The 16,592-nt window shown below is 39.4% G+C and overlaps 1 protein-coding gene across 1 annotated transcript in view; it reads left to right on the top strand.

The window, feature by feature from the left end:
• The window catches only part of LOC148819931 (tau-tubulin kinase 1-like), a 44,957-nt gene extending 36,338 nt beyond the window's left edge, over nucleotides 1–8,619 (top strand). The window contains exons 13-14 of the mRNA XM_088933685.1: nucleotides 4,590–6,157; nucleotides 7,211–8,619. Of these exons, the coding sequence (XP_088789811.1) occupies nucleotides 4,590–6,157; nucleotides 7,211–7,658 (2,016 nt within the window). The 3' untranslated portion in view covers nucleotides 7,659–8,619. The remainder of the gene's footprint in view (nucleotides 1–4,589; nucleotides 6,158–7,210) is intronic.
• Nucleotides 8,620–16,592: the final 7,973 nt, after the last annotated feature.

Genomic DNA, 16,592 nt, shown 5'->3' with positions numbered 1-16,592 from the left:
TCTTAAACTCCATAAAGTATATTAGAAACTGAAATTAAAGTAAAGATTCATTTTAACATAAGAGAAATATTAAGATGTTTTTGACTTTTCCATAAGCAATACTATAGTACTGTCTGATGGCTGCATTCATTTTTAATGCCACTGAAATGTATATGTTTATATGTAATAGGCTTCCATTTGATATACATACTGTATATGCTGCTCTCTGCATTTCTGGCTGAAATTGGAAAGTCAAACAGGTGAAAGCCACAGTTGCTAAAGAGTAGGCAAAAGTTACAGCTAAACTTAATGACTTTAGTATGAATGTGGTTCTATAATTTTAAAGGTCGGGAACAATATTATTATTATTATTATAGTTTTTGCTGCTCATAGAGTAAGTTCAAGAACCTTATTTGCCTTATTGTATTGTGTGGAATAGGTCATTTTCGTGCACTTGTGACTCATGCATTTCAGTTTTATTCTTTTTTTATTTTTATATAGAGATGTTGTTATTCTTTGAGTGTTGTGTTCAGTTTCTATGGTGGTTTCAATTCATGTTCTTAATTTTGCACTTTAATTTTCTTTCCAAAGCAAAGGCAAAGTACACGAGCTAAATATATAAACTGTGTAACGGGTATAGTTCAGAGGTTCTGCTGCTGTAAAGAAATGACCTACTGGAGTGCAATATTCTACAGAAATATTGATTTTGGTGGTCAATATTTGGGCAACTGTAGCTAGTGATGTTTGTGAGCTTTGTTGGATATTAATAATGTTTGACAGTACAGCCTTCATAGTTCACAGCAAACGTCACTAAAAAAGAAACAGGGTTCTTTAAAGTTTCAGATGACTGAAATACAAGGAGTTTTGCACCTTTTGTCCTGAATCGTCTTGTGTTCCGTGCTTGTGTTCTTGTGTTTTAGTCACTGAGCTTTTTCCTAAAGAAAACCTGCCGTTGAAGGGATTTTCTGCACAGAGAATAAGATACTTCTGTTTGTTAGCTGGTTTGATAAATTGTCCTTTGCTTTATTGAATGTAAACACTGTAATGTTTAAACAACCCACAGTTACGTGAATTGTATCTCCTGCAAACATTTTCTAACACTTCATCTAATAGAGTACTTAAATGCTGTGTGCTAGCACCAAACAGCAGTCAGAATGTGACAACAGCAACAGGGTACCTTAATGAAGGGAATCATGACTTCCACGCGCATAACATATTTCTGAGCTTACAATGGCCATAGTTATCAATATGGATTAAGAAACCAAGAATATTTAAGTAGAGTAACTAAAATGTCTTCCAAAAACATTAGAAAGGTGAGGGTGTTAATAACTAATTACCCAGACCATTAGAATTACATAATAATTAGAGTGACAGTTTCTTTTTCCAGGATTCTTAAGAATTTATCTATATTTTAATGTTGTTCTGAACAACAAGGGAACTATTTTAAAATTGGACAGAAGGTATTTAGAATAAGGTTGGTGTACAGTGAGTCTCTATGGTGAGGCAGTGCTAGCTTTCAGTTTTCGGTGTGAAATTCCAGTTAACTTATTTATGTGTTAAACTGACACTGTTCATTCAGATATCACTTCACATTGAACCTTGGACAGTGAATGGATTCACTCTGCAAAAGGCTCTCTTTTCTGTAAATTACACTACTTTAGCCATTACAAATAATGTATAACGAATGTACGTGTTCCTTTTTGAAAAAGCTGCTGAATTTTTTGAGTGGTTTAACGTAATCTACTTTGCATTCATTCGCATGTGTTTTAGTAATTGTAAAAAAAAAATAGCCCATGCTGTTTTTCACAGAAGCTGCGTCTGTTTTAGACAAGAGGTGCTTCATGACAGCCTGAACTCCCTGGGTCCCTGCCGTTGGACTCATTTTACACAGTGACCCAGCGGGACCCTGGGTAGGGTGAGGGAGGCAGTTTTGGCATTAACCTCTTCAGCCTCTCTGCAGAAAACCGGCCAATCCTGGAAAATACATCAGACCCCCAAGAAATGGCACTCTGCTTTCATGAAGCACTTGAACGTTAAATTTATTTTTTCTCTTGCTTTTGTATTTTCCTACTGGTAAAAAGATACTCACGGATCAGTGACTAGAAATGGGGTTCAAACAAACCTGCATTATCATTTCTTTGATTAATGACACATGGAATCATTTATATTGATCATATATCATTTTCGCCTTTTGGTTTGTCAAACAATGCTACTCTCCTCTCTAATAAGCCGTCATTCTCTATGTGTATCATGATAAGCACTTTGAGATGATTGCTTTTAAAGGTGCTATATAAAATCCGGTTTATAATGTCTAACACTAACTAGGACTTTTCTCAGTGGCTCAATGAAGTATCTGGCCTATTGTTAGATATTTATAGTTCTGCCTTAATAAATAAGGGAATAGCCTGAGGTTGAAAAAAGAAAGTTGTTGCATGTCCAGATCGTTGAACAGATTTAACATGATTGAAATTATTATCTATATATCCAGACAGAAATTTCAAACATAAGTGAAATTAATGTCTGAATTAATAAAACAACATATGGGGTTTCTTGCAGAAGTCATTAGGCGTTTCAATCAGCTACTGAAAAATAATTACTTTTCAAGATTTAACCGGTAATGCTGTATTTCACAAGGGCTGAAGACATTCCTGAATGGTCAGAAACATCAGAATGAACTTCTTGCTTGTAGAGCTGTACAAATTTCGTAATTTTACAGTATGCATAACATAATACAGTATGAGAAAGCCTAAAGTGACACAACTACAGAAGACAGATTATTAAATGTTGTTGCCAGGGACTAGAATTCAGTGGGAAGTGACAGTACAACCTCTGAGATTTTTATTAAAATGCACTTTCTGCTGGGTCCAGAATAGCATGGACTCTTGGGTTCTTTATAATGATAACTGCAATAAAAATAAATTATTCCACCCCCAGCACCCTAAAAAAATAACTTACATTTTCATGGGACAATTCCGTTTTGAACTCAGTAATTCTTTCTTACCTATTTTCCTACTAAACAGACAATTTTAAAATTAGCCAAATTGCCATAGAGCCTGATAATGCCTGTGACGCATATCTACAGTAAGTGCGTTGGGTATTAGCTGACAGTCAGGCAGAGTAATGAAGAACAAGAGAAACTTAAGGTAGTTTGGTAAGAGTGTAGATTTTTATGTTTATTGTTTTGCCCATTCATTTATTTTACCATTCAGCAACATCACAGGAATTCATGTATAATGTTTTCTCTGCTGTATTTGCATTATCATCTTTAGACTTATTCAGTTCTGTCAGTTTCTTGAGGCCCACTGTTCATTGTTTTGACTGAGAGCGTACAATATCTTTGGATTATGTAAATCCATTGCTACACATGTAGTAAACTTGTAAAATAAACAAATTGGCTAACATTTACTCCCAAAAATATACTGGCATTGAAATAGCAGTTGGAATTTTGCGTTTCTGTGCCCTGAATTGTTTTTTTTTTAAATGCTGCTTTGCTACATTCTGCACTATAGATTAATGTTTTCATGTTCTGAGGAGCATGATCAAATATTTTAATTCTTAACTGAAAGTTGCACTTAGTGTTATTGCAGCAAAGTGATCTGTGAGTGTCTTTTCATTCTATATTAAAAAAAACAAACCTTTCAGAGGTACTGTATGTAATCAGTTTTGTATCGCAATAACTGTACAGTAGGCCTGTAATATCTATAAGTAAAGCATGTATTTTAATTTTTAAATAAAAATTAGAGTTGTACATATATATAAATATTAACGGCATTACATGTATATTAGCATGCAAGAAATCTGCTTACAGGCTGTATATATGGCAAACCACTGTATCTAAGGATAAACTTGAAATCACAAATGGGCTGAGTGATTTTAAAAAAAACGCTGTGCAATGGATTTTTTTGTGCCTTTTTTATTCATGTATGTAATCTAGACAATCTTGAAAAGCTTGTATACAACCAAAATATTATTAAAGGATTTGGGGGTGGACTTTAAAAAGAAACTTGTCTTTTTGGTTGTGATTTATTTCATTTATGATATCTGGTATCCACAATAAATGTAAAGAGCTAGTTAAGGAATTTGTTATATCCTGTTTGGATGGTTTTCTGTGCTATTCTTTTTTTGTTACTTTGCTTACTGTATGTCATCGGCCAACTTGAATGAGTGTGTTGGCTGTCCAAGCTTGTGAAGTGGCTTCTTTAAGGCCAGTGCACATAGGAAGCAAATGATTTTTCCGGTTCCAGTTTGGAGGCCTGTTTTGCTTGCTATTGAGCTGCACTGATGCATTGCCAACAGAATCGGCACACCAAATAATTATACCTAATAGATAACCCATATAATTAATAATATGTATTATACTATATAATAAAATACGTAATAAACAAATATTACTATACTAAGTATGTTTTTACGGTGTGCACATCAGTTTGCTATGGTTTCTCATATTTTCTCTGTATTTTTTCAAATACAAAAACCAAAGCAGTTTAATTACAGTCAGTGGTTTTTGGTTCTACAGTGGGGAAAAATACAGCTGGACCATAGGCAGATTTTTCAGAAATGCACATGTATTCACTGGATCAGTAATCACGTCTTGTCTGGTTTCGCTGCAGGTACTGTCGCCCAAACCTTTTGAGCAGAATGGTCTGCCTTTGCCGGTGCCTTCTTTGCCTTACCAAGACTACAGATCAAAGGACCTGGGCCTTGAAAAGGAGCCTGTGAGGCTGCACGGTCTGCCCCAGCAGCGGCAGAAGAGAGTCGACTTCCTGACCATTGTGTTGACCGGTGTCTTGCCACACCGCCCCGACTTTAGCACGGATGTCAAGGACAAAGACAACGCAGACGTGCGGAGGGGTGGGGCCGAGCTGCAGAGCGAGTCGAGCAGCGAACCCAGCCAGAAAAGCACCGAGCGGAGCCAGGACGGAGCCCCCTCTACGCTCCTGGCCGATGACCAGAAGGAATCCAAGGGAAAAACCTCCACAGTGGAAGGAGACCTGGACATGGAGGAAGGGTCCAAAACGCTCGTTCTGTTTTCCCCGGGCGACATGCGGAAGTCCCTTGCGGCGGGCGACCTGGCCCCGGATGCCGACCTGGGCACGATGGCCGCCGTCACGCCTCAGAGCGAGAGGCCACAGCCCCTGGGGAGCCAGCTGGATGTCTCCGAGCCAGGGACGCTGTCCTCGGTGCTGAAGTCGGAACCAAAGCCCCAGATCGCGGCCACCGTTGCTTCCTCCCAGTTCACCAAAGTCGAGCGCACTTTTGTCCATATCGCCGAGAAGTCGCACCTAAACATTATGTCTTCCAGTGGCCAGCAGGTGAGGCAGGATGACTATGTCTTCTTTGGTCCAGCAGAGGAACCCTCGGGTGAAGGGGATCTCCCAGAGAAAGAGGCCCCGAAGGAGAATGGAGAGCGGAGCTCCTCGGAAAAGGAAGCAGGGCCAGAGAGCTCTGCACAGGCCGCTGCCCCGTCTGAAGCTTCGACTCGGAGCCCCACGGAGGAACCCAAGATCCAAAACGGCTTTGACATCTCCACCGAAAATGAATCGGAACCGAAAGCTGAAGACATTCCTCCTCTCGTCTCCCTGGAGTCTGAATCGGTCATCGCAGAGATCTCTCCGGTGGTGCACCACGAGCGCGAACCCGAAGAACCAAAAGAGGCCGTTTTGCAGGTGGAACACAAGGCTGAGCCCCCAGAGAAAGCTGTGATAAGCAAGCCCCCCAGGGAACAATATAAAAGCCGGATACCTGTTTTGGTTTCTGAAGAAGACACCGGTTCGGATCACTCAACTTCCCTCCCTTCCAAAGAAAGAGTCCACAAGAGGCCAAAGCAGCAATATCTGGCTCGATTGATTATTGAGAAACGGCAGGGACGCTTGATGAGACTGGCTTCAGGGGCATCGTCTTCAGCCTCCTCCGAGGAGGACCGCAGAAGAGCGTCAGAGACTCTGTCAGCCACAGGTTCTGAAGAGGACACGCATGACTCTGATGACTCCTTCACCAAGAAAGCTTTTGGTCTGAAGCCCAAATCCTCAGACCAGGATCTGGAAAGGCAGCGGCCCAGGAGCAGAATTCCTCGTCCTGTCACGCCTTTAAAAAAGGTTTCACCCCCTCCAGTGTCCCGTGGCCCATTATCTCAAACAGGACCCAGCGTCTCGAAATCTCCACCTCCAGTTGTAAATAGGTATGTATTATAGTTTTCTGTATCTACCTAGAACTGCTTAGCTCCCTTTTTTCTTGGTAAGTGGGGATATATAGAACCACAATTTTCCATGAAATGCGTTCTTATGATGTTACTTGGGCTCTTCCAAACAACTATATTGCAAGATCTACACCATGGAGGGGTGGAATTTGGATCAATTACAAACAAGGTTATGGGTAACAAGCCTCCTTGGCCTACATCAACACCAAAATAGGATAACATGCAAACTACAGTATCATAAACATAAACAGTGATCACACTGAGCTGATACAGCTCCCTCAATTACTGTATGTCATGTCATTGTCAAAGGAATGTGTAACAAACTTATTTACATCACAGATAGAAGACTTTATTTGCATGTACATGTTTGCATTACATACAGTATGTACATGTCAAATGGGATTCTTATTTGCGCCTGTAAAACAGATAACATTCAGGACGTGCAGAGAACGACAGATAACACCACACAACATAGACCGTCATTAATTCTGAGGCAATGCAGAGTGAGCTGTTAAGAATGTGCGCTGCCTTAGGGTAGACCAGCCAATTTGATTGGGTCCTGATACATTACAACCATTAGCCTGTGTGAATGCAAAGGTTGTCTGGCTCAGGCAACTCTGAACTACTGGAACTCAAGGGTCTTGAAGGTGCTGTGTTTTCTAGATGAATTCATGTTAAATTGTATGGCCTGTTTTGTATCATTCACCACAACAGGAAAAGGTCCAGAGTTTCAACAGGTATTTTATTAATGGGATTTCAGATTAGTCTTTATTTAGCAGAAGTAGCAGTTTGTCCAGGTAGTTTGCATAAACGGTAATTGCAAAAAGATAAAGCAATTACATGCATGAGTATAACTAACTTGCACATTGTGTCATTGTGTCATACAAAACAGGATACAGAATAAGTAATAGAAAAGAAGAGCACCAAGATAATATGACCCAAAGAAAAACTATTTATAGTAATTATCATAAGAGTAAAATATTTTACTGTCTTCCAAAAAAGGACAGACCTAACTTTGTTTCCTGACTTTTCCAGGCTTCAGATGCAAAAACCAGGGAATGCAGGCATGAATGTCCATTACGACCTGAGGTCAAAACCGATGCAATCTCAGCCCCAGCCTTCGGCCAGCCCCGCCCTGTACCGCGGCAGCCCCCGAATGCCAGTGCGCGGGACGTCCCGGGCCCCCGCGGCCCCGCCCCCGCGCAGCCTCAGCGCCTCGCCGCGCGGCTTCTCCGCCTCCCGGACGGACAGCCCCTCCCCGTCGCGCCAGCGCCGCCCGCCCCCCGCCGCGGAGGTGCGTCGGCAGCTCATTTCGTTCCGGGCGAACACGGCGCCCCCGCTCAAGCCCAGAGCCCCGCCCGAGGACCCCACGCTGCCGCCCCCTGCCAGCAGCAGGCCCGCCCGGAAGCCCAGGCCCCAGCCCCTGGCGCAGCTCACCAGGGGGAGGCGGGAGGCCGCCGAGAGCAAGGCTGCCGCCAGATAATAACTCACTCTGAATCCGCCAGCCGCCCGACGGTAACGTCCTGCTTCTTTGTCTCCTTCAGAAGTCCAGCTCGCCTCAAGGTCTCCGCCCCAGGCCAAATAAACATTTCAGGTTTCTGTCTCATCCTGCAGGGCTATAGGTGTCTGCTCGGTTTCCTCACTGGACACGGCACAAATGACACGGATTAGTGTTGACGATGCGGGGCCGGTGTCACCAAAACTAGCTCAACTGCAAAAACGGGCACGGCTGCAATCAACCCCAACCCCAACCATCTGTGTATCATTCTGGCATCGTGGCCCTCCGACACTTGTGCGGTCTCATTAGCGCACAGTTCCTGACACACTTACTGGCACCTCGTGTCTTGCATTAGTTCACCTCCTAGTTCTCAGTCCAAGCCCTGGGGGACCCCTGTGTCTGCTGGTTTTCTTTCCACTCGGGCCCTGTATTATCAGTAATCCCTGTTGTACGTGTTTGATCTGCTTGCCTTTTTTTTTTAGACTTTTTTTCTGCATTCAGTCCTTGGGTTCAAAAGAACCCCAACATCCTGTTGCTGTTCCCGTGACATTAGTTTTTAACAGAACAGGGTTGTTAGCCTTGTGCCCGACCTCCAACATGGAGGACCTGGTGCCCAACGTGACACGAACCCACTACCCTGAGATTAGAGTCTCCTGCTCTACCAACAGAGCTAGTTGGGGCACCGGTTCTATTATACCTAAATTATATTAATATGATATATATTATATTATTATATTTTCTCCAACAACTTCAAAATATATAACTTTGTGCAGTTTTTTCCACAAATTACCAATTGAGATTTTTTTTATATTTCTGACTAAAACCTCCCTATTTATGATGAACAGAATGATCATGTACCAAACACTCTTCTTATGTCCAGCTGGTCAACGTTTCAGCTCACACACCCATGAATGAGGGGAGTTCAGAGGCGCAGGAATTGGCAAAACATTGATACTAATAACATGTCCCTCCCAAAAACCAAAAACATATTAAGTGCTGAAAGCAGATTTAAAATGTGCTTCAATTAAAGATGAAAATTGCAGTCACTTGGCCTGCAATTAAGAAGTGAGCTGGAGCAACAGCCAGCAGACACAGCAGTTCAGGAGTAAGAACCATTGAACCACAACATCCGTGTGTGTTCCATAAACACAGAAAAATCATTGAACAATAAATAGAATTTCAAAAACATGGATTATACTATGTAAATGATTGAATAATGTTGCTTTAGATATAGGGTCCCCAACAGTAACTAAAGCAACTCAATTCCTACTTATGACGATTTAAGTTGCAATGCAAATAAGATCTACTCTGTCAACCTTGGCATTGCCTCCTCTGTTCACCAGTAGACGAAAGCCCAACAAAAAGTATTAGCAGAAATAAAAAGGAACACACTAATTAATAACGTAAATCCAATCTCATCATCCTGTCTGTCCTTGTTGAACAAAAACAGGGTGTCCTTTCATTCCAAATTCATAGAAAGTAATCGGACATGTTAAAGATATTAATGACATGCAAGACACCTTGTTAGTATTATGAGAGCTTCCAGGATATTCTTTCTTCATAAGTAGGACATGATAGTTTGTGCTAAATTGTTTAATGCAATCATTTCATTTTGGGACCACATTATTTAATTAATATGTATTGCTTCCATGACTGAATCGAGGAAATTTTGGACAGCTTTCTTTTCATTCTGAATACTTCTGCCAGCAAGCCCTTGTCAAATAGTTGTGGATGTCTTCTCATCTTCTGACGTGCTTGTAGTCAATATGTCTCACAGGAGCTGATATTGTTCGACACATATGTGCACTTTCACAGCATTTTGCTTGTTAACTACTGCAATTCCATTAAAGTGAAGTACAAGTACTCACTAAATTCTTTAAGTTGTTACTGCTGCGTATTCCATACACCATCTGCAGTTTATTGTTTAACACAGAAAATGTACTTATCACATATTGCAGCCAAAGATCCTTAGAGAAATGTATTTCTAATCTAGAGAGGTACCTTACATGTGTAGTACTGTAGTACTATCCACCTGAACACCAGAACGTCATCATTTATTTTGAGCTCAGTATTATCTGATATCACCTGTGTGTAAGTACAGAGTACTTGCACCTGAGAGGTTCAAAGTAAAACACAGCCCTTCTGTTAAAGCTGTGAATTTTTGTGTGTGGTATAATTGTTTGGGGACTGCAAGAGGTCAGTTCTTGTCCATTTCTACTCTAGTGCAGCATAGAGATAGCTGCAGCACTCACCTCACTTTAAATTCAACGTGGACGAAATCAAACCATTCAGATGTTCGACAAATGAAGTGCAAAAAATGGTGGTCATGGTGTTACAAAGGAGTGTAATTTAATGTTCATTTAAATATAAATTGTATTTAAAAATGTATATTAATAGAATGTTCTATTTATTTATTCAATTATTTAATTATGCATGGCTTCAGGCATTACCTTCAAATGAGTTCTGAATGCGCATAGTGAACCTGAAATGTTTGTTTGGTCTAAGGGGAATTTATGTATATGTACATGTATACTGTATATATATATATGTGTACATATGTATATGTATATAAATTCCAAGGTTTTGGAATATGCAGCACTGAACCAAGCCCTGACTTTTGTTATAAGCCTTCCATTAAAATGGGCATGCCTTTTAATAATTCACAACTCATTTTTGGTGTTTAGTAATAATAATTTAAGTAAAGTCTGTATATAAAATAATTATTTCTGGAAAAGAAACATTTTTATTTTTATCTTGCCAGAAAGAAAAAAAGATACAAAGTATCTCTTTATTTCTTTTTTAAAGGCATTTGGGTGTTTATGACATTGAGTGAAATAGAACGCATACATGGACACCCATGAGGGCTAGCCTGTAACACAAAAAATACTGGTATCAGCCTTCAGTGTTCTGAGTCGCACATCTGTCTGTGATTGTTTGACAGTGGGTTTGGTAGAAAAAGCATTAAATTCCTGAGAAGTCAACAGCGGAGAAAGCAAGGCGATGCACAATGATTCAAATTCGTTGTGATGCTATTTCTGGTATAGATCAGTAAGTGAAGTGGGGAGACATGAGGTGTTGGGGTTGATGGTTTAAGAGTTTATTCCACTGACAGGTCCTCAGTGTCACTGAAGTAAAGAGAAAAGCAGACTGCATTTAAGTTACCAAGGCATACTTATCAATTCTGCCTGGGACACCCAGGAATAATAATCAATCTTGAACTGGTCTCAAATCACCCACTCTGAATTCTAAATAGAAAATGTGAGCCACAGGCATTAGCACCAGTGTCTTCACACACATAACACTGCCTAATGTAAAACCGATTCTAGTCTTCTATGTTTTAGTAATAATAGCAGACTGAATAAACTTCTGAAACAACAATAAGGAAAATGTGTATGCCTTACTAACATAATAACTGAAGCTGTATGCTATTTGTTAAGATTTGAATAATGACTCTAAATAAGATAATGGTTCAGTGATAAATAGTGTATTTATTCTAAAAACTTTTTTTTGTTCCTCTTGGAGTCTGTTTCCATTGTGATATTCTAAGTCACCATTGGCACATAACAGCATATAAAGGCTACAAACATGAATAAGACAGAAACTAGCCAAGAGGTATGTAAATGAAAGAGGCCTTCAGGAACACAGCTGAGTAGCTTGTTCAAGACTCACGGAAACCCATAGCAAAACAGCTGCAAAAGTGCAGTCTTTCCTCAGCATCGTTCTCAAATTCTTACTTGAAAAACACTTGTTTAAAATTAATTCATTCACCAGTCTTTCACCTTTCAGTCTCTATATTCTCCAAGTATTATCCCTGAGACTCTCCATTCTTTACTGCTCTTGTGCTGTTATTGAAACATCTCCATTGCAATATTCTTTTCTAGCTCCCTTTTGGCCTGATCTCTTTTTTTATTTTTTACCTGTGCTTGCACTTCAGTATGCTTCTTTTCTTTAGCTGGGTTTAAATCATTTTTCTTTTTAATGTATTTTTAAACCATTGGACCTAGTGCTTTCTTTGTCATTGCTCTCTACCTACACTTCAGATGAATCCGCTGTGTACTTCATGCAGAATATCTTTCAAATGTCATCTGCTCTCCATATCTATCCTATGCCATTCAGAGTCTCTAATATGATTGCAGTTTTTCTCCCCCTTCTTGCACTCTGCCTTGTTGTTTGAAAGTACTAGATCAATGCTTTAGTAGACATTCTGACACAGCAAGAGCATTAGTTGTGTCGGCACAGACAACAGCTAGGTCTTCACCAGTCTTTGCCAAATGACTGTCTGTTACTTAGACAATGTTAGCCTCCTCTGCTCCAGACAGATCCAGGTAGATCCTTACACATGAAAGACCATTAAGATGCCGTACTTTTGTATGCTTTAAAGCCTAAATAAGCTTTAAACACATTGATAGTGACATCATTCGAATTGACCATCCTCTTTTATGTCCTATCAGTTGTCAAAGAGTTCTCCAATCTGTCATGGAGGGACAATAATTCTTATTCTTGTGTGTTACATAGAAACATGAAATCGTCGTTCAAGAGTATACCTGAGACAATCCTATCAAACAAGCCAAACTGGCATCTTTAATGTTTTTAGAACAAGAAGTGTCTTATTTTCTTTTTTCATTCTCTGTATTAGCAGTTTGTTAGACTTTTGACCATAATCCACTCCATTGCTTTGAGGTCTGCTAGTTCACACCTCTCAAAATCCTTCTCATTAGACTGGCTTTGTGCTCCAAATCATAGTGTTGTTCTAAAGTTCTGAAGTGTCATTGTTTTTTCTAATTTCTCCTAATTACTGTATACAGTGTGTGAAAACTGTGGAACAGCAAAGTCAGTGCACTATGGTCATGCAGCCTGGTATTTCTTTGTGTTTCCTTTGCTTATTATAGCAAAGATCTTTACAGCAAAAATATGTTCGAAGAGCCACTGTATTTAACCATTTGCTAAGAATATTATTGGATTATACTAATAAGACCGGAATGTATGTAATATTCTATTGGAGTAAATTGATCAGACTGTTGATGCGCTTTTTAGATCAATCATGTAAAAAGGACATTAAATAGGTTGGATCTGTAAACTTTGTAACTATAATATGCATACTTAATTTAAATTTAAAGACAAACGTCATTTAAAAAACACAATTGTTGTGCTTTCAGTTTACTTTATTGATCTGCACAAATTATAAACTACGTTAGATTTTAAAATATCCTTCTTCTGAGACATTGCAATAATCCAACCTAGAGTTATCAGACACATATACAGAGTTTTATAGTAGCAATAACTACCAAATATGTGCAAACATTGGCCAGTTGAGTTAGAAGGAAAAATGAATTTTTATTGATTGCATAGACATTCACCTTGAAGAGATAGAAAAGGAGCCTTTTTTCTTTGCTTCTTGTAATTTTAAAGTATTAAACTTCATTATCATTATGTCATTATCATTACAGCAGTTTTGACAATCAGAGGTCTGAATTTCATCCGCAGGGTTGCGAATGAGAAGTTTTTGTGAAGAGAATTAGTATTTGCGGGGAGACCATACATAGCCACAGGCAAAACATTTTAGCATTATAGTGTATGCATATTTTATTAGCACTGTGTACTAGAGAAACCTATAACACTATAAGTCTGAATGAATCAAAATAAAATCATGAGAAAACTCCAAACTATAAAACCAATTGGCCTTGTCTTCTACAGTATATCAAAACTACGTTTACACCAAGAGAACAGTGAAGTCAGGAATTACATCTTATACATTTCCTTAGCTTTGCTTAGGCAGCTGCTGTTATTGGTACTTGTCTTATCATACATTAAAGCTCATTGATCTGTGCAAGTTTTTCAGAAAAGAGTGTGTTAGCTATTCTAAATTTTAAGCATGGTGTACCTGGAAACTTCTCAATAAATGCTTTACAACTGAAATGCATTCACCCCATTATACATTAAAAACTAATTGAATTGGCATGTTGAACTTTATTGCAAATGTACTGCTGCTGGTCTGAAGTTATAGAGAGTGTACTATGTGACCTGTCAGTGAATGGACTTCTACTTTGTGTTAATGCATCAGTTTGGTGTTTCTAAGATCATTGTGGTCGAATTGTAAGTTGATAAAGTGTAGTTATCTTCTCCAGCATCAGTGGGACCAGCTTCAGTTGGTCCAGGTCAAAATCAGCTCGGATAAATGAGCATAAAATAACAAGAAACATTTTGATGCAACACCATTTAGTGTCTCTAAGATGTTCCTTTCAAAAGGAAGTGGGCATAATCCTTAAACACATAAACACATCCCGTGCTCACACCACTATCCACTCACTATCGGTGGATGTGTACCCAGATTGGAAGACAGGAAGCACCGAACTGTCCTCATACAACTAGTGAAAATTGGAGTTTACTTAGTTTACTGACAGCATGGGTTGTCGGCTAGCATTGATGGACGCCTTCTATGTACTATCACCTAAAGAAAAAAAAGAAAGGTTCTGCAGAATTTTAATGACAAATTAACAACAAGAAACAAGCAAGAAAAAAAAAACTTGTTATCATTTAAATGTAAAAAACAATTTGCCACAAACCACAAAACAGGCGTTTAGCTTCAGATAAAACTATAATTTTTCAGTGCTTGGCTTCTGCTTACTGAATACCCAATCATTTCCTTCAAATATTGTAGAGGAAAGCCTTTTACCTTTACCTTTCTGCTTCAGTAGCCCAATAGTCCTATAAGATGAGTGTTAATGACAGTGGCATCAATGCATAGCACTGTACAATATCAGGGTACCCAACCAGAGACGTTTTGGTGATGTATTCACTTAAATGGTTAACACATGTACACTGTTGCACTCACGAATAATAGGAAAAGAGGTTTAAAAAAAGGCAAAACAAAGGAAAGTGAGAAGTGCAGTTTGTGTGCAAAAGTTTTTGGTTCAAAAGTTTGTGCCTGCATATGTTAGCTTTTTTTAAGGCAGCAGCTACATAATGTTTACACATTGCAAATAGAATGTAAAAAATAATGAAAAAAGCAAAATTAACTGCATGGCAAATAACTACTGGCCATTAAAAGTGTCATATTATTCTTGGAAGGTTTTGTGAGAACTCATTAGCCTTTTGTTCTTTTTTGATAGCCAACTCTTTGTCTCTAGGATCTGCCAGTGTGGACTGTTGTTTGTATCAGAAAGCAGCCATTGTTTGTTATTAAAAGGTAATTACAGACCCATGCTATTAAAAAGCCTGCATATCTTTTTACTGTTGTTGGCCTGCTGTTTTATGTGATTCTATGCTTGTTTTATTTTTATGTATTCCTTTTTTGCAAGAGAAGTGTTCAGATTAGCTTTTAAGTTTGGGATTTCCCCCCTGTACAGTACAGCTAAAATAAAGTTGTTGGGTTTTTTTGTAAATTAAATGCATTTGAGGGAGCTGATAGATATAACTCAAGTGTTACCTAATTTTGGGTAAATCTTCAGTTACAAGATCCCATTTAGAACTGAGCATTCATTTTTCAATGTGAGAGGAAAGTGTGGGTAGGGTACAGGTTTTTAATATTGATGGTTTCAATAGAGTTTTTTTTTTATCTTGACATTTTATCCTAGAGTTCACTGCCTTTGAAAAATACTTTTTGACCTGGACTCAGAATGTAGCATTTTAGTGTCAAGTCTTCCTTTCCCAAAGACTTTGAAAGGGACAGACTGCATTATGAAGACTGGTAACATTGTAAATGTCATTATCAATTAAATTACACAAGAAATGTATAGCCAAATTCAGAGCACATTACATACACTTTTTCCTGTAGTTGTGGTTTTGGGTGACACTCATGTCCAATGTTTATGTAGGAACTAATTGCTAAGGCTTTTGAATTTTCTTATGTTAAATTAATCTCGAAGGATTTCTTTATCCTACCAATGATCATGCCTTTTGAATTATATTCTTCTCTCGATTACATTATCCATGGATCATTTGTGTTTTTAAGCGATTTATCTATTTTTTAACTTTACTTTTAAACTATCTCAGTGAAGCTGATACTTACCCTCAAATAGTGTGATTTGTGTACCCCTTTTTGTAAAACCTTATACTCTAGCTTGTGGGCTAGCACATAAGGAAGATTTTGTGTTGATTAAAAAATGTCTTTTCCCGTAAACCTTGAAGAAATTCAAATTACATGATATACTGTACAAAGCACCTAGGCTCTAATTCCGTTTCTCACTTGAAGAGCGGGCATGATTTGAAATAGTGAGCTTTATTGGGGTAACTCACCTGGCTGAGGAGAATGACAACCTGTCTCTAAAAACAGGGATGTCATGAAAGCCCCCTACTCTCCCCCCTGGGAGAAGGATGAGCCCCTCCTGCTGCAGAGGAGGGAGGAGTGTGTGCATGAGAAGTACAAGCAAGTCAGCCAGAAGCGTGATACATGGGCAGGTGGAGTTGGGTGAGATTAGGGTTTGACCACCTCCTGAACTTTTAAAACTCCATGGATTGTAATTGGATTAACCAGAGTGAAACCAATTGGTAGAACGGAAAAGGAAGCAGCCTCCGACAAATTGCCATCCTTCTGTCACAACCTCTCCATGGGCGAACCTGCAGAGTGTGTCCAATTAGCCATAGAGGGTCACGGGCCACGCTTCCCCTCACCTGCCTGTCCTGCACTGGAGATATTCGCAGCACCTTCTTATATTGAGAAGTGACTCTGAATCAGGTGCTGCAAGTTATTTAAGACCTCCTCAGTTTCTCCTTGGCAGTCAGCTATTGCATTATCATTCCCTGCCCTGTCCCTGACTCACAGAGAACCAGCCATCATTTCCCGTCGCCTGCATTTTCCCCATCGCCTGATTAAATCCTGACCTGCCTGGGCTCTGTTTGAGGAGCTCCTCTTTCGCTGTGCTCAGCTGCACCTCTCCAGCCTGCTGTGTGCCACGGGTGGCAGGCTCTTCTGCTGGGGGT

This window comes from Atractosteus spatula, chromosome 15, assembly GCF_055471065.1.
Source record: "Atractosteus spatula isolate fAtrSpa1 chromosome 15, fAtrSpa1.hap1, whole genome shotgun sequence".
Lineage (NCBI taxonomy): Eukaryota > Metazoa > Chordata > Actinopteri > Semionotiformes > Lepisosteidae > Atractosteus > Atractosteus spatula.
The sequence above is the reverse complement of the archived record's forward strand: the minus strand, read 5'-3'. Positions and strand labels throughout refer to the sequence as shown.